At 44.8% G+C, this 27,788-nt stretch overlaps 1 protein-coding gene across 1 annotated transcript in view; it reads right to left on the reverse strand.

Moving 5' to 3' along the window:
* STIMATE (STIM activating enhancer) overlaps positions 1-27,788 on the reverse strand; it is a 188,934-nt gene that overhangs the window by 47,958 nt on the left and 113,188 nt on the right. Inside the window, exon 9 of the mRNA XM_077452269.1 lies at positions 21,926-21,943. Within this exon, the coding sequence (XP_077308395.1) occupies positions 21,926-21,943 (18 nt within the window). The remainder of the gene's footprint in view (positions 1-21,925; positions 21,944-27,788) is intronic.

The following is a 27,788-nucleotide window of genomic DNA, read 5'->3' on the forward strand; positions in this document are numbered from 1 at the left end:
TTGGGCTTTGGGCCTCTCTTTCTTTTTGATTTGGGGGGAGTCGAACATTGTCTGTTTACCCGTTCGGCGAACAGCGAACAATTTGAGGTGCCGCAGAACACCCTTTAAAAGTCTATGGGAGAAATCTAAAGTGCTAATTTTAAAGTTTAATATGCAAGTTATTGTCATAAAAAGTGTTTGGGGACCCGGGTCCTGCCCCAGGGGACATGTATCAATGCAAAAAAAAGTTTTTTAAAGTGAAACAATAAAAGTGAAATATTCCTTTAAATTTCATACCTGGGGGTGTCTATAGTATGCCTGTAAAGTGGCGCATGTTCAGAAGTTCAATCAGGACTTCTATGACATGGTAGATGAAGCCCACATGAGTGGGGTTATTACTATCGACATGTTGGAATTCATACGTACCAAACATCCTCGAATTCCAACCATGTATGCATTACCGAAGGTACATGAGGATGAAAAAAAAACCCCGGGGAGACCAATTATTTCCGGGAATGGAAGTATCTCTGAGGGGGTCAGCCAAGTCATAGATGATTATCTTAGACCCCATGTCCTGGAATTGGCATCCTATACAAAGGATACTATCTATCTGTTACAGATATTGGAGGATCTGGAAATTCCGGATTCAGCAATACTAGTTACAATTGATGTCGAGTCACTTTACAATAGTATCCCACACGACCTAGGGGTAGCTGCGATTGGACGAATCTTGCAACAGAGACCTACTACTGAATGGATATTGAATAATTTTGTTCTTCAGGTGCTTGATTTCATACTAAGACATAATGCTTTTTTATTTAAGGGTTCCCACTACCTCCAGGTGCAAGGTGTGGCTATGGGCACATGTTGTGCACCCTCTTATGCCAACTTGTACTTGAGGGAGTGGGAAAAAGCCTTTTTGTCCAATGATCAATTGGTAAGATACACGGAACACGTCCTGCTGTGGCAACATTACATCGACAATGTGTGCTCCTTGTATGGAATGGCTCTGAGGAGTTACTTAAACAATGTTTGGAGGAAATGAATCAGAATACGTTTAATCTCTTTTTCACGATGTCTTACGACCACTCCAAAATTGACTTTCTGGATATCTCTATTATGAAAGATGCTTCTGGAAGACTAACAACTCAGTTATTTAGGAATGCATGCCAGAAGTTTTCATCCGGAGTCTCTAAAGAAATCCAAACCGTATAGTCAATTTCTTCGAATAAAGCAGAATTGTACAACTGATGAAGCCTTTCAACTAGAGGCAGACAAACTCAGTAAGAGATTATTAACCAGAAGATATACAAAATCGTGCCTTAAAAAAGTGTTTATTCGTGTAAAATATCAGGATAGACATAAGTTACTATTAAGAATAAAATCCTAAAATCAGAGGATACCACTAGAATTATATTACGGTTTTCGAACGAACATGAGAAAGTGAGAAAGATTCTTACCAAACATTGGTCAGTACTCACAGGTGATCCAGTCTTTCTGGATTAATTACAGCTAATCCTCAAATTACTTTTCGAAAAAAGCAAGCTCTATTGGGGGGCTACTCACTCAGAGTGAATACAAGGGAAGTCAACAACTTGACACCTGTAAAACTTTGGGTACATACCCATGTGGGTCGTGCTCATTTTGTGAAGTGATAAGGCAATGTACATCTTTTGAATTACCCAATGGAGAGATATTCCAACTAAAGCATTTCGCCAATTGTAAAACTAAAGGAGTTGTGTATCTTCTCCAATGCGAATGCGGAGCTTTCTACATTGGAAAGACTAAACAGGAATTTGGTCAACGTGTGAGCAAGCATTTATTTAGTATGTGGATTTGCAATTTATATCTCCCACTTGGGAGACATGTAGCAAAAAGACATGGTTATAGGATGCCTTCTGTGAATTTCACCGTTGTGGATCGGGTACATGTACCAATGAGAGGGGGAGACTGGAACAAAATACTATTACAGTGCAAAATGTGCTGGATTAAGTATTTGGATGCCACTATTCCTCCTGGTCTAAATGAAACAGAGAGTTTTAGGCCATTTTTGGATGGCTTCAACTCTGGCAAAACTGATTGAGGCCATTGAATGCATTGATTGAGTGGCTCTATTTGACCCGAGGAGGTTATACGCACATAGACATTCACATTCCCTGTTTGGGGAAAAAAAACAAAGGAAAAATAACATGGCTTGTTGGATAGCAATAGTCTTTGACGCTCTTTCTTTCTGGGTCTGGAGTTATTATGGGAGAGGGTTTCGTCAGTAACTATTATATAAGGGGTTTAACATTTTGTTGGTTATTTTTTTATTTTATTATTTTTTGGTTTAATGTCTTTAGGAGGGCTATGCGATTCACCCCTTGGCATTATTATGCTATCGGGGTGTCCCGTGTGGCGCCTCTCTTTTGTTGCTAATCTGAAGTGTATGTTGATATACTCTGCTCCGTCTCTTGGTATCCATTAGGACTTTTATCTTTCGGGCTTCCCGGTCAGCAGCTTGGGTCTATTTATACCGCATTCCTGGCACAGGTAAGCCCACTGAGAAGGGGAGGGGGGATTTATTTTGAATTTTTTCTTCTGTTTATTTGGGCAGCTTAAGATGCGTCAGGGGGGTCGACATTGTGTGTGACCCCCTTTCTGCTTTATCCCGGGCGTTTTTTCCTGTGTCGGGTGGTTTTCATTTTTTGCCTTCGGATAACAAAACACCACCAGAGGTGCATGCTCTGGGATGGTATGGTGGGTTGTTGCCCCTAATATTTGGATATTTATATCCGAATTTGCCCCATGGGGTCTGTTGATGCCCAGGGGGTATGGGTTGGCCTTTTCATTCTGGTTAATAGGTGGGTGATATTGGTGACTTAGACTTTTCCCCTCCTGTTACCGCCTCTTTATTTATTTTCTGCTCTAATGGGATTTTTGGTGGGGCAGACACATTTGGTGGATTACTATACCCCTAGGTGGGCCTGGGTTGGTTGCCCCTTTTCCCAGGTATATTCAATGAGTGGTTGTGGGAGGCTGGGCCTCTGGCCCCCTTTTTGCAAGGTTATGTGACATGTGCGATTTGGGGTCCTTTGGCCAATATGCAGGAGGGGCGGTGGCATTGGTTTCTGTTTGGGGGTGGTGCTGCTGCTTCTCCGAGCCCTGTTGGTTGGGTGGGAGGAGTGGAGGCTTCTCCCTGGCAGCGTTGCCGCCACCTCCCTCCTCAGCCTGTGTAATCAGGTCCGTCGTGAGGTCACCTCCGGGTCCTGAGTGGTGAGATCACTTCCAGTTCCAGATAGGAACATCGCCGCCGTGGCCTCTTTGCTTGGATCACCGTCATGACGGCGTGACATGATGGGGTCACTTCCGATATCGGGTGTGGACGCCATCACCCGGGCCGAGATTTGCCATGTTACCATGGTGATGACGCCACAACCTGGCAAGTAGTGTCCGCAAAGGGGGTAATTTCCCTCGGTTGGCTGGCTGTTCATCGCCACCTTGGAGGCGGCATCGGGGCTCCGCTGATGGTTAGACAGAGTAAATGCCACCGTCAAGGGGTAGTCTCGGGCTCTTGGGCATATGGGTGGTGGCCGTGTGTGATTGCCCTTAGGGGTCATGAGAGGATTAGGTTTGGCTTTCCTCAGTCCACTCACCTGGGCCCCTCCACTACTCCCCTTAATGGCCACATGTGTTTCACAGCTGATTTGGTTGTGATTGGGGCTATTTTTGGCGCCTATTTTTCCTCTGGGACTTAAACAAGGCAAACGTCAGGAGCCCAGGTGATGTCAGCTTCACATATGTATCCCGCGGGGCATTGACCGGCGATTTGAGGGAATTCGCCACGTAATTGGGGCGTGTATGGCCTATGTTGTGGAAGACTTAACTTCTTATATCCTGTCGTGTGTAATTTTTACCAACACTTTATGCTGTATGTTTATACACTTCCATGCTAACACTTATAGATCTTCTTGCACGGCTTTTTGGTGCATACATGATACACAGGGGCGTAACTATAGGGGGTGCAGCAGTTGCGACCGCAACTGGGCCCTGTGCTACAGGGGGTCCATGCAGCCCCCTCTACATATGGCCGGCAGCAGCATAGGCAGCTAGGGGTACCAGTGCACCATGCACACGGTGGCTGGAGGTGGAGGGTGACTAGCAGAGCTCCATGCTCGACTATCGTACTGGCTGCTCTTTAGTTGTGCATTCCCCGCATGACCTGTGTCCTTGGCTGGCTCCTCAGAGTACCCCTCTCCTGCTTCATGCATTGCCGCTCAGTCCGATGTCTGTTCTCCCCTGCCAGAGTTCCGCCCCCCCGAGTCCAGCCCACACTGCACTGCATACTTCTCCAGGGTAAACAAACTTTAAGCACACAGATGCAGTGCAGCCCTATGAGAGCCGGCTCCCTGAAGGACACTGCAGGCTTGTCTGCCAGCCCCCCTCCTCCCCCGTCATACACAGATGATGAACGGTCTTTCTGGGAGATATGCTGATCACCCGTCCAGCACACTGAATGGAGCCCAGGCCAACATGGATGAGTGCGCGGCCTGCAGCTTGGTCATGGTGAGTGAGAGGACCCCATCCCCCACACACCATTACTTACCCCCTCCATCTCCCCCTGGGGACAGGGGCCCCTTCTCACGTGGGGACAGGGACCCCCATCTCCCCTGGGGACAGGGACCCCTTCTCACCTGGGGGCAGTAACTTCATCTGCCCTGGAGAAAAGGACCTCATCTCTTCTGGGGACGGGAACCCCATCCTGCCTAGGGACAGTCCCCCAATGGGGCACCTAAAAATAAAAAATAAAATAATAAAAAAAACTACTGATGCTAGTGGTGGAACTACAGGGCTCACAAAGGTCATACCTGTGACCACGCCCTGGAGTTCCACCGCCGGACTTGGAGGGAAGGGCCCTGGCTGGGGTTCAGGGGGGCCCTTCATGGTTTCTTGCATCGGGGCCCTGAAGGTTCTAGTTACGCCACTGATGATACATATTTAATTAAGGTTTTTATGTGTTTTGTTTTTTTTAGGTCTTTTATGCCCCTCATACCTGGATACAATTTTTGTATAGCAGGGACTGGAGACATACGTAGTGGAGTTATTTCATACATCTATCAAAGAGGTTTTTTTGACTCTTGGGCTCTTTTTGCGGTGTTTTCACAAGGAGACCCTTATAAAAGCTGTGTGGCCGTGGTGAAAGATAATTTTGTCTGGAACCAGGGGGTGGAGATGTGAGTAGTTCAGCACAGACATTTTGGGTACACATGTATCGTTTTCAAAATATATTATTTGATATTTGTGTTTTCAGAGAGTGGCTTCCCTGAAGAAAAAACTTTATGCATCATTCCAAACGCATTGGAATAAGCTGCTCTTTGTTGCTTTATAACCCCCACATAATACTGTATAAAATGTTTTTGTGTAATTATTTTTGTATTCTTTTTATCATTTTGTATTAATAAATATTTTAGTATATTAATATGGGAAAAAAATATTTTTTTGGTTCATTGACTTTGCCTTTAAAATCCATCTGTTGAGGTATTCAAATATGTTTGTAAAGTGGCGCATGTTTCCCTTGTTTATAACAGTCCGAGAGCAAAATTTCTAAAGGAAAAAAAGTAATTTATATTACTAACGCTATTGTCGGTCCCAATACTTCACATAAAAGTCATTAAAAAATAAAAGATAAAAATGCGTGGGGGTCCCCCAAAATTTAATTACCAGGCCCTTCAGGTCTGGTATGGTTATTAAGGGGAAATCCACACCAAAATAAAAAATTTAAAAAAATTTTCAATTACTTTTATGTGAATTGTCAGGACCAACAATTCATTAATAGCCGGCACTAGCGCTAGTACTATAAATTACGTTTTTTCCTTTAGAATGTCATTTTATTCTCAGACTGTTCTAAACACAGGAAACATGCGCTACTTTACAGGCATACTATAGACACCCCCAGGTACGAAATATAAAGGAATATTTCACTTTTATTGTTTCACTTTAAGCATTATTAAAGTAACTGCTGCCGAAAAAACTTCAGTTTTAAAAACTTTTTTTTGCATTGATACATGTCCCCTGGGGCAGGACCCAGGTCCCCAAACACTTTTTTATGACAATAACTTGCATATTAACCTTTAAAATTAGCACTTTTGATTTTTCATGTTCGCGCACCATAGATTTTAACGGCGTTTGCATGTTCGAACAAATTTTTTGCCTGTTCGCATGTTCTGGATGCGAACCGAACAGGGGGGTGTTCAGCTCATCCCGAATCATGGAACATATAAGATGCATCCCTATTGCGTTTATCCCCACTTTCTCCAAAATATTCTCTGAACCTGTTTGCTATCGCAGATTTATTGATGACCTCATTATGATATAAGAAGGTGATAGATCTGCTCTTGAGTCTTCTATCAATTCACTAAATAGTAATGATAAAAAGATCTCTCTCACATGGAATATTGATCACGAGAAAGTAGTGTATCTTGATTTGGTCATTCGTAAATGATCGTTTTAGACTTCTGAATCATTTTAAACCCACCGACCGCAATGCCTATATTCCCACCATCGATCATGGTTGTGCAATATCCACAGGGGACAGTTTATTAGGTTGCATCGTAACTGTACTTGTGATGATGATTTCATTATTCAATCACAAGTTTTAGTATCGAGATTTGAGCAAAAAGGTTATGAGAAACATTGTCTCGAAGGGGAGATTGCAAAAGTTAAAATGATGGACAGACATTGATCGTGTGAGGGTTCCCAATTCAGATGATCATAATTTCAGGATGGTTCTCGGTTATAATGTTCAGTATAGGAAATTTGAGAAAATCATACAAAAAAATTGGTCCATTTTAAAACAGGACATGGTGTTGGGTCCTGTTTTACCTGCACGTCCCCCAGGTCCACAACAGACCCTTGTCCGAGCACGCTACCCGGCCTGCCAGGAAAGGGGGGACGAGCGAGCGCCCCCCCCCCCGAGCCGTACAAGGCCGCGTGCCCTCAACTTGGGGGGGTGCCTTGGGGAAGGGGGGGCCACGCGGCCCCCCTCACCCAAAAGCACCTTATCCCCATGTTGATGAGGACAAGGGCCTCTTCCCGACAACCCTGGCTGTTGGTTGTCGGGGTCTGCGGGCGGGGGGGTTATCGGAATCCGGGAGCCCCCTTTAATAAGGGGGCCCCCGGATACCGGGCCCCCACCCTATGTGAATGAGTATGGGGTACAATGTACCCCTACCCATTCACCTGTAAAATAAAGTACAAAAAAAACACAACACACGATAAAATAGTTTATTGCACAGCTCCGGGGGTCTTCCGTCTTCGGGGGTCTTCTCGCCGGACTCCTCCGATATCTTCTTCTAGCTCTTTTGCTAGCGGAGGAGCCCGTCTTTCTTCCTCGCCGCGGCCTCTTCTTCCGACTTCGGGGGTCTTGTCCCCCACTTCGGTTCTGTCGCCACCTTCCGTTCTTCTTCTTCTTCTCCTGGAGATGTTGACTCGACGCTCTCTCCGGCCGCAATGCCAGGGACGCGCTGCACGGCGACTTATATAGGGACAAGGGGCGGGGTCATCGGTTGATGTCACATGGGTTGATGTTACATGGTGACCCCGCACCCTTACGATGTCACAGTCCCGGAGGATGCTGGGACTGTCGCCATCAACCCATGTGACATCAACCGATGACCCCGCCCCTTTATAAGTTGCCGAGCAGCGTGTCCCTGGCATTGCGGCCGGAGAGAACGTCGGTAAACATCTCCAGGAGAAGAAGAAGAAGAACGGAAGGAAGCGGCGGCGGCAGCGACAGAAGACCGGGCCACCGCCTGTAAAAGAGCTATAATAAGGCGCGGTGGCCCGGCAGAAGAACCGAAGAGGGGGACAAGACCCCCAAAGTCGGAAGAAGAGGCCGCGGCGAGGAAGAAAGCCGGGCTCCTCCGCTAGCAAAAGAGCTAGAAGAAGATAGCGGAGGAGTCCGGCGAGAAGACCCCCGGAGCTGTGCGATAAACTATTTTATCTTGTGTGTTGTGTTTTTTTTTGTACTTTATTTTACAGGTGAATGGGTAGGGGTACATTGTACCCCATACTCATTCACATAGGGTGGGGGCCGGTTTTCCGGGGGCCCCCTTATTAAAGGAGGCTCCCGGATTCCGATAAGCCCCCCGCCCGCAGACCCCGACAACCAACGGCCAGGGTTGTCGGGAAGAGGCCCTTGTCCTCATCAACATGGGGACAAGGTGCTTTGGGGTGGGGGGGCGCCCGATTTTTTTCGGCGTTGGGGTTCCCCTTTAAGTTCATACCAGGTGGCGGGGCCTGCGACGCCTCCTTCGCGGGCCCCGCCTACCTGGAGACACGCTCGAAATGAGCGGACTTTCCTCCGCGTGTGTGGGCGAGTCCGTTCATTTCAAAAGTAGGGCGGATAGTACGGCGGACTTAGTACGCCGTATTAGTCCGCTGAAAAAGTGCCGTGTGTGGGCAAGTAGCTCGTTCGGAAAGTCCGACGGACAGTCTGGCGGGAAGTCCACCAGACTAAGTCCGTCGGATAGTCCGCTACGTGTGTACGCGGCATAAGAGTTTGAGACCCTTACATGTTCGACTAGCAGAACATGTTAATAATATTAAAAAAGGTTTGAAGACTCACATGTCTAGACATTTAAAAATGTTCCACCAACAAAATCCTAAAGGCCTCAAATTTTGGGGTATTGAAAAAGTTAACAAAAATAAGCATAGGCAACTTAAGAGAGATTCTTATGTCGCGTACACATGATCGTACAATCTGCCCGTGTGTGGGCTCCGGCAGACTTTTTGTTCCCAAAAGTCCGGCGGACTTAGAAATGAATGGACTTGCCAACACATGGAGTAAAGTCCGTTCATTTTGAACGTGACTCCAGGTAGACGGGACTAGTGAAGGAAGTCAATGTCGCTGCCTTCATCGGCGAGATTGACACCTTGCTAGCCCCGTCGCCTGGTATAACTTCTGACAAGTTCTCCGACATTAGAGATAAAAGCAGCTGGAAAGTTGTGTCATGGGGGTATAAATAGGTTAGCAGAGAGCTGGTCTATTCACAGCACAGCTCTGCAAGTATCTTCCAACTGTCACACAGTGTATGCCAAGAATCCACACCCATTATAGAAAGCTGAAGACAGCAGATATACAAATTAAACTTGTGTAGGAAGATTTGGTTCAACCTTGTATATTATCTGAGGCTATTCACGTCACTGGGTATAGGAGAGGGTTTACATCCACTTTAATTGGTTATTTTACACTTTCTTTAACAGGGTGACAATGGCCTTTGTTCTTCATGCAGCATTGTAATCATGCATAACAAAAGTTTAGGCAACAAGCAAAATAAAGTTAATTTCCAATGAACACATTTTTATAGATTATTTTTTAAAGTGGTGTTGCCACGAACAAATAAAAAATTGTTTAAAACTCTTTAAAAAAAAAATAATTGGCAAAAAAAAATATGTTTTTACTCACCTCTAAATACCTGTTGCTAGGGGGTCCCTCGTGGTCTGCCTTCTTCCTTGCTGGGCTGGTGACATCACTTTCCCTCGCGCCGCACAGTCACCTGGGACCTGTCACATGTCCCAGGTGACTGTACGGGGTATCACGGCGCCCTGCGCTGCTCGCTCATGCACAGTGGGTGCACAGCTGTGAAGCCACAGCCGGGTGCCCACAGTACGCATGACATCGCCGCGAGCGGAGTGGAGAATGAGGGGGGGCTTCGTTCCCCCGCATCGCTGGACCCTGGGACAGGTAAGTGTCTGATTATTACTGACTTTTAATTTTTTTTTTTTTTTAGAGGGTACCCCACTTTAAGCAGTTACAGCAGCAGAAAAAAATATCAATTTGTATTAAAAACGGACTGTTGTAAGCACCCCTGTACTGGTCCCTTTTGCTTCACAGAGTACCATTTGTATGAAGCTTCCTTCATTTGTAGACAATATGAGACAGATTTTCTCAAGAATTTGAGATTTTTCTTTGAACAAAATGTGTAAAACGTATTCATCTAATTTAGATAATTACATGAAAAGAAAAATTGATTTCCAATCACGTGCAGATGCTCTTCATATGATCAGATAATGAAAGTTAATAGTCACACATTTTTTCTATAGTTCTTAAGTAATTCAGGCTCTAAGTCTTAGCATGTATTGAAAACCTTTGGTCTTTAGTATTGTATCTGTAGCCCTTTCTAGGTTTATGCATGTGTTATTCTTTTGATAGGTTTCTTTGAAGATCATTTTGACTACCCACTTTGTGAACTGGCATTATCTGAAGGGTTCAGAAACCTTTTTTTTCCCAAGGACCAAGAATATGTCAACTATTTATAAAAAAAATAGAAGACTGGACTGGATTGTGAAGTGTGTGTGCCATTTTTAACCACTTCAATACCAGGCACTTACACACCTTCCTGCCCAGACCAATTTTCCACTTTCAGCGATCTCACAATTTGAATGACAGTGGATATTATTTAGTATGTGTGAAAGTTAGAGTCTGGTGCAAATCACTGAAAATGTATCACATCTGATCACACCTGATGTACTGACGGCCTATCTCATTTCTTGAGACCTTAACAAGCCAGGAAAGTACAAATACCCTACTTTTTGGAAAGTAGACAGTCCAAGGTATTTACTAAGAGGCATGGTGAGTTTTTTGAAGTTGAAATTTTTCCCCACAATTCTTGGGAAAATTAAGATTTTTTTTTCACAAACTTGTCAAATTAACAGTTTATTTCCCACACAGCATATTCATACTTGCAACTACACTTCAAAATACATTCTGCTTCTCCTCCTGAGTATGGTGATACCACATATGTGGTATACTTTTACACAGCCTGGCCACATACAGAGGCCCAACATTGAAGTAGCACCTTCAGGTGTTCTACAAGCATAAATTGCACATCTAATTTCTCAACCACCTATTACACTTTTGAAGGCCCTGGAGCACAAGGACAATGGAATTGCCCACAAAATTACCCCATTTTGGAAATAAAACATCCCAATGTATCATCTATGAGTCATAATGGGTCTTTTGAATGGTTAATTTCTTTCCAGAAGTTTTGGGAAAATATGTAAAAAAGTGAAAATGCATATTTTTTTTTTTTTTTACACAAAGTTGTCCATTTAAGATATTTCTAACACATAGCATGTACATAACAAAAATGACACCCCAAAATACATTCTGCTACTCCTCCTGAGTATGGTGATACCACATGTTTGAGTCTTGTGCACAGCCTGATCACATACAGAGGCCCAACATCCAAGTAGCACCTCTAGGTGTTCTAGGAGCATAAATTACACATACAGTTTTCTGACTACCGATCAGATTTCTGAAGGCCCAGGCAGAAATACTGTCCATAGTTAGTAGAGGCAGCAGGCAGATATATGGTCAACACAGCCAAATTATTGGTCCAAGCAGCAAGAAGAAACATGATCCATAATGTCCTGGCTCATCACAGGCAGCAATATGGTCAGCACAGCCAAATTATTGGTCCAGGCAGCAGGAAGGACTATCAAGCTTAGGGCCAGGGGGACAGGGTTAGAGGCTTCTCCCACCCAAATCTCTTTGAAGCCTACGGTCAACCAGACCCTTTTCTGGTAGCAAAGAAAATGAAAAACTGTTTTTCTCTACTCAGAACGGTATTCTGAAGCCCCTCACATATGTGAAACCCCTGTGTACTAAAGTAGAAGGGCAAAAGATCAGTCAAGTGGCAGGCAAAAACATGGTTCATGAACAGGCTGAGGTCCGTGCACATGGAAGACAGAAACGTGGTTTAAAACTGTAGGCAGAGGCGTCGAAGGTAAACAGGCTGAGGTCCGTGCACATGGAAGACAGAAACGTGGTTTAAAACTGTAGGCAGAGGCGTCGAAGGTAAACAGGCTGAGGTTGGTGCACGTGGAAGTCAGAAACGTGGTTTAAACCGGCAGGCAAAGACATTGTCGGTAAACAGGCCAGGGTCAGTTAATTAACATGGAAGGTAGAAACATGGCTGGGGATGACGAGCAGCACGTAAGAGGGGAGGGGCCTGATGGCGGCACCCGCGTGAGTGGATGGAGACGTCCCCGCTGGATCAGCTGGAGCAGAGCGCGGTGAGAGAGAACTCTGCCCCGTAGATGAAGCCATAGAGAGGCCTCCCTTCATCCCCCACCTCGGCCCGCAGGACAAGCGGAACGAGCCCAGGACCATACGTGGCGGGACTAGGCGACACATATCGGCAGTGGACTGCGTTGAGCCCTCCGTCTCCACCCCCCCCCTGCCTACCCGCTCCCGCATCCTGTGGACACTGAGTCTCGCTGGAACAGGTCAGATTAAGACTTACTTATGTATATGTATGACAGACTGTGCCTGCGCCTATAAAGATACTGGTCTGGGGAGAGTGAAACAGATACCAGGAAGCCTCTGGAGGAGCAAATAAAGTGAATAGGGGACTTGACTGGAGAGGTGGAAGGACGAAGGATCAGATTAAAACCCTAGTTAGGGCCACCCTGGTGTCTGCCTGTATCTACCCGTCACACCCCGTTATACATGAAGAAAGCTCAGATTATTTGTGATTTGGAATGTAGAAACTTGAAATCACAGTGTTAAGAGACTCTGAGCAGTATCCAGGGGAGCCTACTTCTAACTGAAATCATTTTAATACTGAAATGATAGGATGAGATGATGAAACTAATGTAAATGTAAAGTTTTGAAGAAGGGTATGCATGTGAATTGTATTGTGGAAACAACGTTCTGAGAACCGAATAACTTAAGAGCGGTTATCCCACCTGGGACTATCCATATAATAATACGGCAATGACGGGGATTATCATTTTGACTAAACCCTCAACCAGCGGATCTTAAGACAGAGTGTTGAGAGCAGGGTGCGTTCCTTCGGGGGTGGAGTCTTGGTTAAGTTGTTCAGTTCTTGCGCCACTATACCATTTATTTTTCTTAATGGTATAGTGGCGCAAGAACTGAACAACTTAACCAAGACTCCGCCCCCGAAGGAAAGAGCCATATAATAATTTACGCCCATTCTGGTATACCAAACAAAAGGGGTTTTTACCTCAGGCCCATCCTTTTTTTCCCTTTTTTTTTTTAGAGACAAATAAATAAATATAAAAGAATCCTGGGGAAGAGAAAGATAACAGGGGGGAAGATGAGGGGTAGAAACCAAAAAACGACTGACACCAAAACCCCAAAAGAGAGTCTCAATACAAGCACGATCCAGAAGTACCTTAAGGAAACATGCGCAAAAAGTCCAGGTCTAGAGAAAAAACAACAGGGGGCAAGGGAGAGGAAGAAAGAGGCAAAGTTAGCGGGGGTATCAGGAGATACCTCCGGGGAGGAGATGGACTCAGACCTGGAAGGAAAAGTAAGGGAGCAAAGGGACACCTCTCAAATCCCAACGAAAGGTGAAATGTTGGAAATGTTCGCTAAATTAGAAAATACAATTAAAGCAAAGATTTCAGTTGTGAGGGCGGATATGGGCCATTTGCTGAGGAGAGTAGAAGAAACAGAGGAATTAACAGGAAAACAGGCCCGGGAAATACTTGAATTAAAAACGCAAGTAAAGAAAATGCAAATGGTCCAAAGGGATATCTTATATAAACTTGAGGAACAGGAAAACCAGAGCCGACGTCAAAATTTGAGAATAAGAGCCTTACCGGAATAGCAGGGCGAAGACCTAGGGGCGAAAATGAGAAAAATATTCAACCCTATACTGGGAAGAGGGGAAGGAGAGGAAATAAAGATAGACCGGGTGCACAGAGTAAGGAAACCCCCAGGATTTAGGGAAGAAGTACCGAGAGATGTGATTATAAAATTTCACCAGTTTGAGGACAAAATTAAGATCTGGAGTAAACTTAGAGGAGTGCCCCCATTGCAGTATGAAGGAACAATGCTACAAGTCTTTACAGACCTCTCCGCACGCACCCTGGCCTGTAGAAGACAATTAAAACCTCTCTTGGAACAAATGAGAAGGTCAAATATAAGATATAGTTGGGGGTTCCCAGCGGCACTATTAGTCCAGAGAGATGGAAGAACAATTAGACTAAAGTTCCTTGACGAATTGGAGGACTTCTGTAACAAGCTAGGAATCCCAAACCCCAACATACCCAACGAACTGGGGGAAGATTATTGAAAATGGATGTTGGAAGAGGGGAGGGACTTTTTGTTGATCCTTGCTCTCATGCTTTCTCTCCCTTCTTTTTTTTTTTTTTTCCCTTGTTTTCATATGTCTAGGCTCTTGGGGGGTGTGGCGGGGGGTGGGGGGAGAAGTGGTGGAGGGATCGGGTGGGGACTTGGCTCGACCACTCTTTATCAATTAGGGGCGCCCCCCCCGAAAAGGGGAGGGGGCGTAGACGCGGGAAGTCGGGGCCAGAGCCGCACCCTAGGAGGCTAAGTTGGCAGAATGGAGCGGGTCTCCAACTGTCAAATAGAGGCCAGGTTTAGGCCAGGGGATGGGGGGGTGGGAAGGGAGGCTGAGAATGTTCCTTGCAGAAACTAACAAAAAAAAGGTTTAAATAATAGACCGAGGAAGGAGGTTATGTATGGGTTTGGGAAATCACAGATGACAGAGGTAAAAATTATGTCGTATAAACGTCAAAGGTCTAAACTCCCTGGATAAGAGGTATACAGTGCCTTGCGAAAGTATTCGGCCCCCTTGAACTTTTCAACCTTTTGCCACATCAGGCTTTAAACATAAAGATATAAAATTTTAATTTTTTGTGAAGAATCACCAACAAGTGGGACACAATTGTGAAGTGGAACGAAATCTATTGGATAATTTAAACTTTTTTAGCAAATAAAAAACTGAAAAGTGGTGCATGCAAAATTATTCGGCCCCTTTACTTTCAGTGCAGCAAACTCACTCCAGAAGTTCAGCGAGGATCTCTGAATGATCCAATGTTGTCCTAAATGACTGATGGTGATAAATAGAATCCACCTGTGTGTAATCAAGTCTCTGTATAAATGCACCTGCTCTGTGATAGTCTCAGGGTTCTGTTGAAAGCGCAGAGAGCATCATGAAGACCAAGGAACACACCAGGCAGGTCCGTAATACTGTTGTGGAGAAGTTTAAAGCCGGATTTGGATACAAAAAGATTTCCCAAGCTTTAAACATCCCAAGGAGCACTGTGCAAGCGATCATTTTGAAATGGAAGGAGTATCAGACCATTGCAAATCTACCAAGACCTGGCCGTCCCTCTAAACTTTCAGTTCAGACAAGGAGAAGACTGATCAGAGATGCAGCCAAGAGGCCCTTGATCACTCTGGATGAACTGCAGAGAACTACAGTTGAGGTGGGAGAGTCTGTCCATAGGACAACAATCAGTCGTACACTGCACAAATCTTGCCTTTATTGAAGAGTGGCAAGAAGAAAGCCATTTCTCAAAGATATCCATAAAAAGTCTCATCTAAAGTTTGCCACAAGCCACCTGGGAGACACACCAAACATGTGGAAGAAGGTGCTCTGGTCAGATGAAACCAAAATCAAACTTTTTGCCCACAATGCAAAACGATATGTTTGGTGTAAAAGCAACACAGCTCATCACCCTCAACACACCATCCCCATCCCCACTGTCAAACATGGTGGTGGCAGCATCATGGTTTGGGCCTGCTTTTCTTCAGCAGGGGCAGGGAAGATGGTTAAAATTGAGGGGAAGATGGATGCAGCCAAATACAGGACCATTCTGGATGAAAACCTGTTGGAGTCTGCAAAAGACCTGAAACTGGGACAGAGATTTATCTTCCAACAAGACAATGATCCCAAACATACAGCAAAATCTACAAAGGAATGGTTCACAAATAAACGTATCCAGGTGTTAGAATGGCCAAGTCAAAGTCCAGACCTGAATCCAATCGAGAATCTGTGGAAAGAGCTGAAAACTGCTGTTCACAAACGCTCTCCATCCAACCTCACTGAGCTCGAGCTGTTTTGCAAGGAAGAATGGGCAAGAATTTCAGTCTCTCGATGTGCAAAACTGATAGAGACATACCCCAAGCGACTTGCAGCTGTAATCGCAGCAAAAGGTGGCTCTACAAAGTATTAACGCAAGGGGGCCGAATAATTTTGCATGCCCCACTTTTCATTTTTTTATTAGTTAAAAAAGTTTCAAAAATCCAATAGATTTCGGCTGGAGATGGGAGGAGCCGCTGACACGTAGCAGCCGCCGGAGCGGCTTGCGTCCTCTTCCCCCGTCATCCTCGCCTTCCGTATCGCCCGCACCGCCAGCGCCGCCCACCCGCCGTCAGCTGTTCACCTGCACGAGGCAGAGCGGAAGCTCCGGATGAAGGCATGACAGAGAGCGGGCAGAGAGCGTTCCCCTGTGAAGCAGGGACACAGCGGTGGGACGGCGGCTCTGTGCGGAGCTTTTCACCTTCTCCCCCCTCACTACTGAGCTGGCTTGGCTGCTCGGATGAGCACGGACATCTTTACCCCCTCATGAGATGGTAAGGTTTTTGATCAGATAACAGTGGCAGAGTAGAGGAGCAGCGGAGCAGCTGGGTGAGCAAGTAGTGCAGATGAAAGGAGATGGGATGGACAGCTGGACATTGTCATTGTTATTGACTAAACTATTACTGAAGTGGTTTTTCTTTGAAAGCGGTAAAGTGTATATATATAAGCCTGCTATTAGCGTGACACTCACTACTAGACCACTAGACTGTTACCAACGCTGCTTGATCAGTTGGATATAAACCCTGCAGGGTGAGAAACGGCATGAGGTGGATGGATATGTGAAGGACATATAAACAGCAATGCAGTGCGGAGTTTTTTTTTTTTTTTTCCTCCTACATACATGTCTCATACAGGGGTATAAAGTAGTGGTGCTGTTTTGCGCTCACTTTCAATTGTCTACCCTTTCACCTACTGTCTGTCCAGCACTTTCTGACAGCAATTCTGTAAGTAGACACAGGCGGTGAATACTGGAGTTAGCTTACAGCTTGTACCTGCTATTAAAAAAAAGGGAAAGAGAAAAGAAGAAAAGAGAATCCTAGCACACTGCCTTGAGCGGAGAGTCGGATTGGTGCCCACTGCTCGTTAATAGTACTTTTGCTGTCCGTTGGCATATTGGCATAAGGGGGAAGGACTATACCACTGTGCGTAGCCATATTCTGTGAAAGAAGGGAGGGGAAGGGGAGAGGAGGAGGGGGAAGGGAAAAAAAAACACTCCCACGCAAAATAAACCTCTCCAGCACTCCTTCCTACCTGACGGAAACATCCCGCTCCCGGAAAGTGACTTAATTAATTCGTACCCCATAAGAGTTAAACGAAAGGAAAAGGACACTGGCTTTGATAAAAGGTCCTGGGACTTGGAGCTAATTTGCCACAAAAGGAGAATGCGGGGGAAGACGAATAAAAGGGGGGGAGCAGGGCCTGCTAGCCCTGGGGGGATACAACGATATTTGGTGGGGGAGACAAGTATTATGGAAAGCAGCCAGGAAACCCCCAGCCAGAAGACATTAAGAAAATCAGGCACGGGTATCAGTAAAACTATGGAGATGGGAGAAGGGCGGGGAGCGGAAAAGCCTAAGGACTTATGCCCAACTCGCACGAGGATGGGGGGGTAAGTTCCCAGGAAGAAGACAAGGTTAAAAGAAGGGAAGAACTGGGGAGAAAAGGAGAGGCCCCTTCCCAACCCGAAATAGAAGGAGACCCAGTGTTGGCGGAGCCACAAGTGAGCCTGAGTATGCTGAGAGAGATATTTACAGAGGCATTGACTAAAGTTGAAACATCACTTAAATTCGATATAGCTGGAATAAGGGCAGATATTGGTCAAGTACTAGGTAGGGTGGAAGAGATGGAGGAAAGAATGAATGGGTATGAACAGAATCTGAGGGACCTAAGAGAACAAGCGAAATCAGCCCAAAAAATAAATAGATCGATCCTATATAAAATCGAGGACCAAGAAAATCGCGGAAGAAGGAAAAATTTTAGGATAAAAGGTCTAGAAGAAAAATTTAAAAGCGAAGAGCTCCCCAAGGTGATGCAGGACCTGTTCAATCCCATTCTAGGAAGAGCTGAGGATGAAATATTAAAAATAGACAGAGTACATCGAGTTGCGGGATACCGATCCCAAGCCACAGAAAAACCAAGAGATGTAATAATCAGATTTAATTTTTACGAAGAAAAGGCGCTAGTATTGGAGAATATCCGAAGGATGGACAAGATTTTGTTTCAGGAATCGGAGTTACAGATATTCGCAGGGGAAACATTGATGAGAAGAAAGCTCCTTAAACCCCTGACAGACCTGATGAGGTCAATAAACGTTCCCTATCAATGGGGATTTCCAGCATGTCTTAGGGGAAGGAGAGACGGCCGCATTGCAGTATTAAGGTTTCCAGAGGACTTAACGGACTTCTGTAATAGGTTAGAAATCCCCCCACTGGTACTACCAGGATGGGTGGAGGGGCTGGGGAACGAAGGAAGCAGTGGGGCTACGCAGTGGTCACGAGTCGGGGACAGGGGGGAGAGATGGGGTGTAATTACCATCACTGGGGGGCGATGGGGAGGCGGGATGTGGGTGGACGGGGGGGGGAGTGCGAGCACTTTGACAGACTGTGAATGAGGCGGTCCTCCCAAAGAATGCTAGGCGGGCAAAAGGTGACCTGTGGGTCACCGGGACACCTATGCAAGGAACAAAAATGGAAATTGTTCACTCCTCTGAATGGAGGAGGGGGGGGCGGAAGGGGGGGGTGGGAGGGGGGGGCGGAAGGGGGGGGGGTGGGAGGGGGAGGGAAGGTGGGAGGGGGCTGGAGAAGGGGGGGAGGAAGCGGGGGGGAGGGATAGGAGGTAATCTCTCTCTCAAACAGGGTGTAGGCACTCTCTCTCGCGCTCTCTCGTGTCCCCCTCCTCTCTCCCCATGCTGACCTTTCGGCGGGGAGGGAGCATACTGCTCCCCCCGGCGGGAGGGGGGGAAGAGAGGAGGGGGAGGAGATGAGCGAGATATGACAATGTTGAAATTGATAACGTACAATGTGAGGGGTATAATTACTCCCCAAAAAAAGTTCAGAGTAAATAAGGAGTTAGAATTGTATGGGGCGAATGTGATCTGTCTGCAGGAAACACATATGTCACACGAGGTTGGAGGGAGATTGACATCTTGGAGGTTCCCTACATGGTTCTACGGCTACTCTACTACATGTTACGCTAGGGGGGTAGCAATAGGTTTTGAGAGAAGTGTCAGGTTCGAAGTTGAGAAACAAATGGCCGACCCGGAAGGGAGATTTTTGTTCATAAGGGGAAGAATCTCTGATGGTGTATATACCTTTGCGAACATATATTCCCCAAACAGGGACCCGGATAAATTCCTGAGGAAGGTCCTGGACTTATTGGCAGAGTTCAGAAAAGGTAAATTGATAGTGGCGGGGGATCTGAATATGTGCATCGACCCTCGGGTGGACTCCTCAGCGGGGTCCCCTCGATGGTCGGGGCTCAGATATAAAAAGATAAAGGCTCTCCTTTCGGAATTTCAGTTAGTCGATGCTTGGAGGATAAAACATCCGAATAGCAGAGACCATACTTTTTACTCATCGGTGCATGGGACATTTACCCGAATTGACTATGTACTGATCGAACATCAAATGCTCCCAGCACTTAAAGATACAGTAATAAAATCTATCTCCCTGTCTGACCATGCTCCAGTTATGGTACAGCTGGAGCTAGTAACAGATCAGGCCAAGATAGAGACATGGAGACTAAATGAAGCGTTGATACAGGACCCAGAGACTAGAAGCAGGATTGAAACAGAGCTGGAAGAGTTCTTTATAAGAAATGACTCCCCAGAGGTTACGAGGAGTACGATATGGGAGACCCATAAAGCATTTATACGAGGAATTCTAATAAGCATCGGGACAGGGAAAAAAAAGGAAATAGGGAAAAGGCTACAAGATTTAAATAAGGAGATTTGGGAATTGGAGCAACAAACAAGACCAAAGGGGATCCCAGAGAGAGTAGAGCTGAAAGGTAAGAAGCTAGAATTAGAAGGACTCTTGGAGAAGGAAAGGGTGCGAGTTAACCACTGGGTAGAGAGTATAAGATACCAGGAGGGCAACAAACCTGGGAAATGGTTAGCGAGAGTAGTGCGGGAGAGAAGAAATGCGTCCTTCATATCAAAAATAAAAAATGAAAAGGGGGAAATGAAGCATTCCACTCCAGAAATAGCGACGGTCTTTCATGGCTATTATAGCCAGTTATATAAGGTAGGACAGGGAAAGGGGAAAAGTAGAAACAAGGAAGACACTATTGAGTATCTAAAAGGAATAGATCTCCCTACAGTCCCAGAAGATGAGTTGGAGAGGTTAGAGGCTCCTGTAACGGTAGACGAGGTTGTGAGGGCAATAAGGGGAATGGCAATTGGGAAGAGCCCAGGCCCGGACGGGTTTCCAATCCTGTATTATAAAAAGTTTGAAAAAATACTGGTGCCCAAATTATGAGAGTATATGAACGCAGTTGCAGAAAGGGAAAAACTGAGGGAAGAAGCATTGATGGCTTATATAACTTTGATATTAAAGGAGGGGAAGGATCCAACAACCCCTGGGAGTTACAGACCAATCTCTCTTCTGAATACGGACGTGAAGATATTCTCAAAAGTGATAACAGAAAGGCTGAAACCATTACTACCCCAATGGGTCCATAGTGACCAAACGGGGTTTGTCATGGGAAGGGAGGGTAGGGATAATTGCCTTAAAACCCTAATGTTGATTCATGGGGTGGAAAGCAGCGGATCCCCAGTCGCCCTGTTATCTGTGGATGCTGAAAAAGCATTTGACAGGGTAGACTGGGGCTTCATGTTTGAGACCTTAAGATATCTGGGGTTAAAAGAAAAAACATTGCGATGGATAAAAGCATTCTATTCCCACCCGACGGCAAAAATTAAAATTAACGGTAACCTCTCCCCGGTAGTAGAGTTATATAATGGAACCAGACAGGGGTGTCCTCTGTCCCCAATGCTGTTTGTACTGGCCTTGGAACCCTTGCTGGTCTCTATCAGGAAAAATGGAGATATAAGGGGGGTGAGAATAGGCGGAGAGGAGTATAAGGTGTCTGCGTATGCAGATGACATATTATTCTATGTTTCAGAGCTCAGGGTGACTCTGCCAAATATAATTAAGGAGATCTACAGATATGGGAAGTTGACAAATTTTAAGATCAATATGTCAAAAACTGAAATCCTGAACATAACAGTACCTAAAAAAGAGCAAGAGGAACTTCAGATGTCCTTCCCCTTTATCTGGTGTAGGGAAGAGCTGAGGTACCTGGGGGTAAGAATTACACCCACATTGTCATCTGCATACGTGGCCAATTATACATATATACTAAATAGGGTTAAAGAATGTATTAAAAGTATGAGACATAAACCCCGTTAATAGGGAGAGTAAACGCGTTAAAAATGTTTATTTTACCAAAATTTACATATGTGTTCCAAATGATCCCAATAAAAGTACCGCAGGAGTTCTTCACGAAACTTAAAACCCTCATCTTAAAATATATATGGGGACGTAAGAACCCCAGGATTTCTTATGCGACTCTAGAAAGGGGGAAAGTAGGAGGGGGATTAGCAGCCCCCAACCTCAGAAGATATTACCAGGCAGCAGTAATTTCACGAGTGGTGGATTGGGTGTATGACAAAGGGGATAAAGTGTGGGTAAACATAGAGAAAACACAAAGCGGAGTCAATCTAGGAAAAAGGATTTGGATACCACAGGATTATCGTGATTTGGGGAGTTGCAACAACCCACTAACTATTAATTTGTTTAAAATATGGGATAAAGTGGGAGAATTAAACCACTGGCAGTATAATTCACCTTTAATTTCTTTATTAGACACAAGTTTTTTTAAACCAGGGAAGGAGGAATTTGTTTATTTTACTAGATGGGCAAAAAAGGATATTTTGTTGAAAGAAGTGATGAATGGGGACAGACTTTGCACCTTAGGAGAAATAAGACAAAGATGGGGATGTAGGAATTTAGATAGTTGGAGATATGCACAAATTAAACATTTTGCTCAGACCCTGCCTCGGCCACTCCGCGGGGAAGGAGATCTAAGACCTATGGAGAGAATGCTTTCAGCCCCGAACTGCAAGAAAAAAAGTATGTCCAAAATTTTTAAAATTCTAGAGGAGGAAAAGGAACCAGGGGAACCCCCATTCCTGAAAAAATGGGAAGAAGAGTTACGTACTCTGGGGGATAAGGAACGTAGAAAGAAGATCCTAAGAATAGCAGGTACAATATCTAAGGACAATATGTCAGTGGAGATGTCATTTAAACTAATGGCAAGATGGTATATTGTCCCACAAAGAGCGCACAAGAGAAGAGCAGATATATCAGCACTATGCTGGAGGGGCTGCGACAAGGTGGAAACCTTTGCACATATTTGGTGGGACTGTGGAAAGATTGGCCCATACTGGGAGAAAATAATAGAAAACATCTTTCGGATAACAGGGGAACAGGTAAAGAAGGAACCGTGGACATGTCTGTTTCATGATACTGACAAAACATTAGGGGAATACAAAAACACATTGATTCCTCACTTATTGATTGCAGCAAAAAGCCTGATCCCAAAGAGATGGGGCACATCTGAACCGCCATCTATGAGGGAATGGTTAGGCAAAATAGAGTGGTTAAGATCAATGGAGGAATCAATATCTAGAAGAGGAGACCAAGTGGAAACTTATTATAGTAAATGGGGAAAATGGTTGGAGTTCAAAAAAACAAGGGAATATCTCAGAATGAGTGGATTCGAGGGGAAGTGAGAGAGAGAGAGAGATGGAGAGGGAGAGGGGAGGGAGGGGGTGAGGGATTGGGGGGGGGGGGATATATAAGGAAATGGAATAGGAAAGTATACTTTTGTAATACATTTTTTGAAATTTTAACAAAACAAATAAAGAATAAAATAGAGGAAAATGCTGAAAAGGATTGCATGTGATGTGAAAGTAGCACTGCCAACAGGCAAAATGGTGGCGATAAGCAGAAGGGAACTAAAGTAACAAGGGCGCAAGGCTTGCCACAATTTGTTGATGAGAGATTACGGCGTGCTATATACTGATGCAAAAAAAAAAAAAAAATCCAATAGATTTCGTTCCATTTCACAATTGTGTCCCACTTGTTGGTGATTCTTCACAAAAAATAAAAATGTTATATCTTTATGTTTGAAGCCTGAAATGTGGCAAAAGGTTGAAAAGCTCAAGGGGACCGAATACTTTCGCAAGGCACTGTAAATTACTAAAGGAATTGCAGCAATATAAAGCAGAAGTGGTGTTCCTGCAGGAGACTCACTTAACTCAAGAAACAAACGTTAAGTTATACTCAGATAATTTCCCGAACTGGTTTTATGGGGATTCCCCCATAAGAAGGGCCAAGGGGGTAGCAATTGGGTTTGAGAAACGAACAAGGTTCACTTTGCTTGATAGGGAGACTGACCCAGAGGGCCGATATCTGTTTCTGAAGGGACATCTAGGGGATAGGATGGTAACCTTTGCAAACGTATATTGTCCAAATAAAAACCCCATAAGATATTTACAACAAACTTTAGGAAAACTAGCAGACTTTAAGTCAGATGATGTAGTTCTGGCCGGAGATTTCAATTTCTGCATGGATCCGACTTGGGACAGTACGTCCCGGGCACAGGGAACAATTAAGAAATTACTGAAAATGATCAAACTTCGATTGAGACAATATCAATTGATGTATGTATGGAGGTTACAACATGATAAAACAAAAGATTATACCTTTTTCTCCCCTGTGCATGGGACATACTCCAGGTTAGATTACATAATGATTGAACACAGACTGTTGGATTTGGTGACGGAAACCAAGATTGGTATTGCATCTCTATCTGACCACTCCCCGGTGTCAATGAAGATGAGGATACTGGGAATACATAGACAACCGTTCACTTGGCGACTAAATGAGAACCTTTTACAGGATGAGAAAGTCACAGAGATAATTCAGAAAGAAATAGAATTCTATTTCTCGGTCAATGACACAGGTGAAATTACGGGCGCCTCCCTATGGGAGGGGCATAAAGTATATGTAAGGGGTATCCTCATCTCCGTGGGTGCAAGAATAAAAAAAGAAAGAACAGAGAAAAGGGAAAAATTGATTAAAGAGGTCCACAGATTGGAGCAGGAGCATAAAAAACAAAAGGGTTATCAGCAGGAATTGTATCACCGGCTGGTTAATAACAGAGAGGCACTTAAAGACATGGGGGACTTGGAAGCAAGGAGGACGCTGGAGGGGAGAGTTAGGTAAAGATATTATTGGGAAAATAAAATGGGAAATCATCTAGCGAGACAGCTTAAAAGGAAGAGAGTAATCAATTTTATAGATAAAATCAAGGATAAGAACGGGAAGATGGTTCATACAACTAAGGAGATAGCAGAGGCGTTTAAGCAATATTATAAAGCCCTCTATAATGTAGGACAGAAAGGGGTACAAGAGAACGAGAAAAAGGAAAAAATCAAAGAATTTTTGAATAAAGCGAAGCTGCTGCTGCTAAAAGAAAGTGATAGGTACTATATAGATAGACCCATTACAGAAGAAGAAATCTATAGCGCTTTAAAAGACTCGGCTCCCGGTAAAAGTCCGGGACCAGACGGGTATACGATATACTATTTCAAAAAATACAAGGAGATCTTAGTCCCTAAGCTCTGTCAATATATGAATGGCCTAGGTACAAAATTTAAAATGGGGAGTGAGGCTCTGCAGGCCTCAATTACGGTGCTACCAAAGGAGGGGAGGGACAGCACACTTTGTTCCAGTTATAGACCGATAGCCTTACTAAACGCCGACACCAAATTGTATGCTAAGGTGCTGGCGTCCAGACTAAAGGAAAAGATGACCGAATTGGTGCGCCCTGACCAGGTCGGTTTTATACCTGAAAGAGAAGGCAGGGACAATGGTGTGCTGTCGTTACTCCTTCTTCAGGCTATAAAAAATAATGGGTCCCCAGGTCTATTCCTGTCGATGGATGCGGAGAAAGCATTCGACAGGGTAGACTGGGGGCTCATGATAGACACCCTGGAAGCAATGGGTTTCGGGCCTAGAATGATCCGATGGATCAAAGTACTGTATAAATACCCCCAGGCCTCGGTAAAGGTAAACGGAGAATCATCCTCACAATTCCAAATGGCAAACGGTACCAGACAGGGGTGCCCACTGTCGCCCCTCTTATTTGTACTGTCTCTGGAACCGTTATTGTCATCTATTCGTTACAACCCGGACATAGCAGGGATCAGGGTGGGAAAAGATGAGCATAAACTCGCAGCATACGCGGATGATGTGCTGTTTTATATTACTAACCCTCGGATTACGATTACGAATTTGCTGGGGACGCTGGAAAAATATGACGAAATATCTAACTTGAAAATAAATCCCAGCAAATCCGGAATCTTAATTATTAACATCAGTAGACAGGAGGAGGAGAGGCTCACAATGGAGTTCCATTTCCCATGGCATAAGGAGATTAAATACCTGGGAGTCTACCTCTCTGATACCATCAGGAAAATATATGAGAAGAACTATATCCCACTATTAGATGATATAAAAAGAGAAATAAAAAAAATCTCAACATGCTCTCTCTCTTGGACAGGGAGGATTAACACGGTTAAAATGGTACTGGTCCCAAAGATTTTATACAAGTTTCAAATGTTGCTCATCTCGCTCCCCCAGGCCTTTTTTAAGATTTTAAAAGGACTAAATTTCAAAGTATAAATGGCAATACAAAAAACCGAGAATTGCTTTTGCGGTGCTAAGCAGAGGGAAAAAACAGGGGGGGTTGGCAGTCCCGGACCTTAAAAAATACTACAATGCAGTGGTCCTCACTAGGGGTGGTGGACTGGGCGAAAGAGGTAAACGACAAGAGGTGGGTTAGCTTAGAAAAGGCAATGAGCCAAGCACAACTAGGACGAATAATATGGAACCCCCCACAATATAGGCAAATAAGCATAAACACACAGGAGATAACACGTACCTCACTTAAAATATGGGATAGAATCCACACACAAAATAAAAAGAAAATGCACAAGTAAAAGATATATTATTTGAAGGTAAATTAGCCTCCTTTCAAACACTGAGCACAGACACCGATCTCATGAGGATTGATGCCTGGCGGTATCTTCAACTAAGTCATTTTATTGCTAAACTACCTCAACCAATGCGAAGCGAGGAAGACTACAGGCACCTGGGAAGGCTCTGTTTGAGAGAAAAATCAAAAAATAACATAGCCCGAATATACAAACTGTTATCAGAAGGGGAAGGACTGGAGGGCCCACCTTACATCAGAAAATGGGAACGTGATCTGGGGTCACAGTGTAGTGCACAGAATAGGGAAAAAATATTAAAATTAATTCACTGTTCGGGGGTAGATAATAAGACTATAGAGACGAATTATAAGTGCCTTGCAAGGTGGTATGCGACTCCAGACAAAGTGGGTAGATATGCAAGTGAGCAATCCTCAGATTGTTGGCAAGGGTGCAAAAAAACAGGGACAATGGCCCACATATGGTGGGACTGCCCCATTATTAAAAAATACTGGAGGGAAGTTTTAGATCTAATAAAGGTCATAACAAACAAGGAAATAACTGAAGACCCGTGGACCGTTTTGTTCCATGGGACAGATGAACCAGTAAAGCAATATAAAACCTCTGCTATACCCAGGGCCGCTGATAGGGCAGTACAACCAGCCCTGTTGTACCGGGCCCGGCCAGCAGGGGGGGGCCCGAGCAGCTTTTAACTTCTAGCTAAAAAAAAAAAAAAAAAAAAAAACGAAATAACTATATTAACCTGCACCCACTTGATTACTAACATATATAAGGAATATATATTCATTTCCTGGGCCCCATCAGGTTACCAGAGGGGCCCAGGAGGTGAAAGCAGAAGAGGGACTTTTTTTCTATTTTCGGGTGCAGGGATACAATGCTGTGCCGCATGCTGTTCTCAGTATACCTGCACAAACTAAAGTTCTTCCTGCTCACTGTATGCCTCCCCGGCGGATGGATATTACTGTTATACGGCTCCCTTCATCCAGTAAGTGCTGCAGCTTGAGGGACTTATCACTGGGACGGCTGAGACAGACAGAGCAGCAGGAGTAATCTGGACAACGGCAGTGGTGCACAGGCAAGCAGTCCCCTGCACACACACACACACACTGACAGGTCACACTATTGTAGCATGTGCAGTCCCTAGACTCTGTGTGCTCATGGTTATTATCATTATGATGATCAGGGCACAGCAGGTGCTGTATGGCTCTGTCAGTGTAACATGACTGTGTGGTGCTGACTTTCCTGATATATGGCTGTACTGTGTGTTACAGACTATAACTCAGCACAGCCATAACAAAGTCAGCATCACACAGTCATGTTACACTGACAGAGCCACACAGCACCTGCTGTGCACTGATCATCATAATGATAATGACCATGTGCACATAGGGAGATGCTACTTTTACACATGTGATGGGGGAAGGGACAGTAGAAATACATAGCCAAGCTGCATTTTTACCACCCCCAAACCACTCTCCTTTCATAACCTTTCACCCAAGCTTTGCAATTAGGTCCTTTTTCATGCAGACCTGATTGAAAGCTCCGTATGAAGACACAAACTGAATGGGCACAGATGTCAAAACACTGACATCTCTCCCATTCAGATGCAGTTATGATTGGTGGGGCGCTGTAAATGTTAAATGTTCCAGCTCCTGCCTCCTGCCCTGACAGCGTGGAGGCAGGGGTGGGGTTATGGGCGGAGCCAGGATGGGTTGTGGGCGGGGTCAATGGGGCCCCGTCAGGTAGGCTGTATGGGGCCCCATGATTTCTAACAGCGGCCCTGGCTATACCCATTCTACTTGACGCCGCCAAAAGCTTAA

This window comes from Lithobates pipiens, unplaced genomic scaffold, assembly GCF_037356315.1.
Source record: "Lithobates pipiens isolate NorthernLeopardFrog02 unplaced genomic scaffold, aLitPip1_a1.2 Scaffold_23, whole genome shotgun sequence".
In the NCBI taxonomy this organism is placed as follows: domain Eukaryota; kingdom Metazoa; phylum Chordata; class Amphibia; order Anura; family Ranidae; genus Lithobates; species Lithobates pipiens.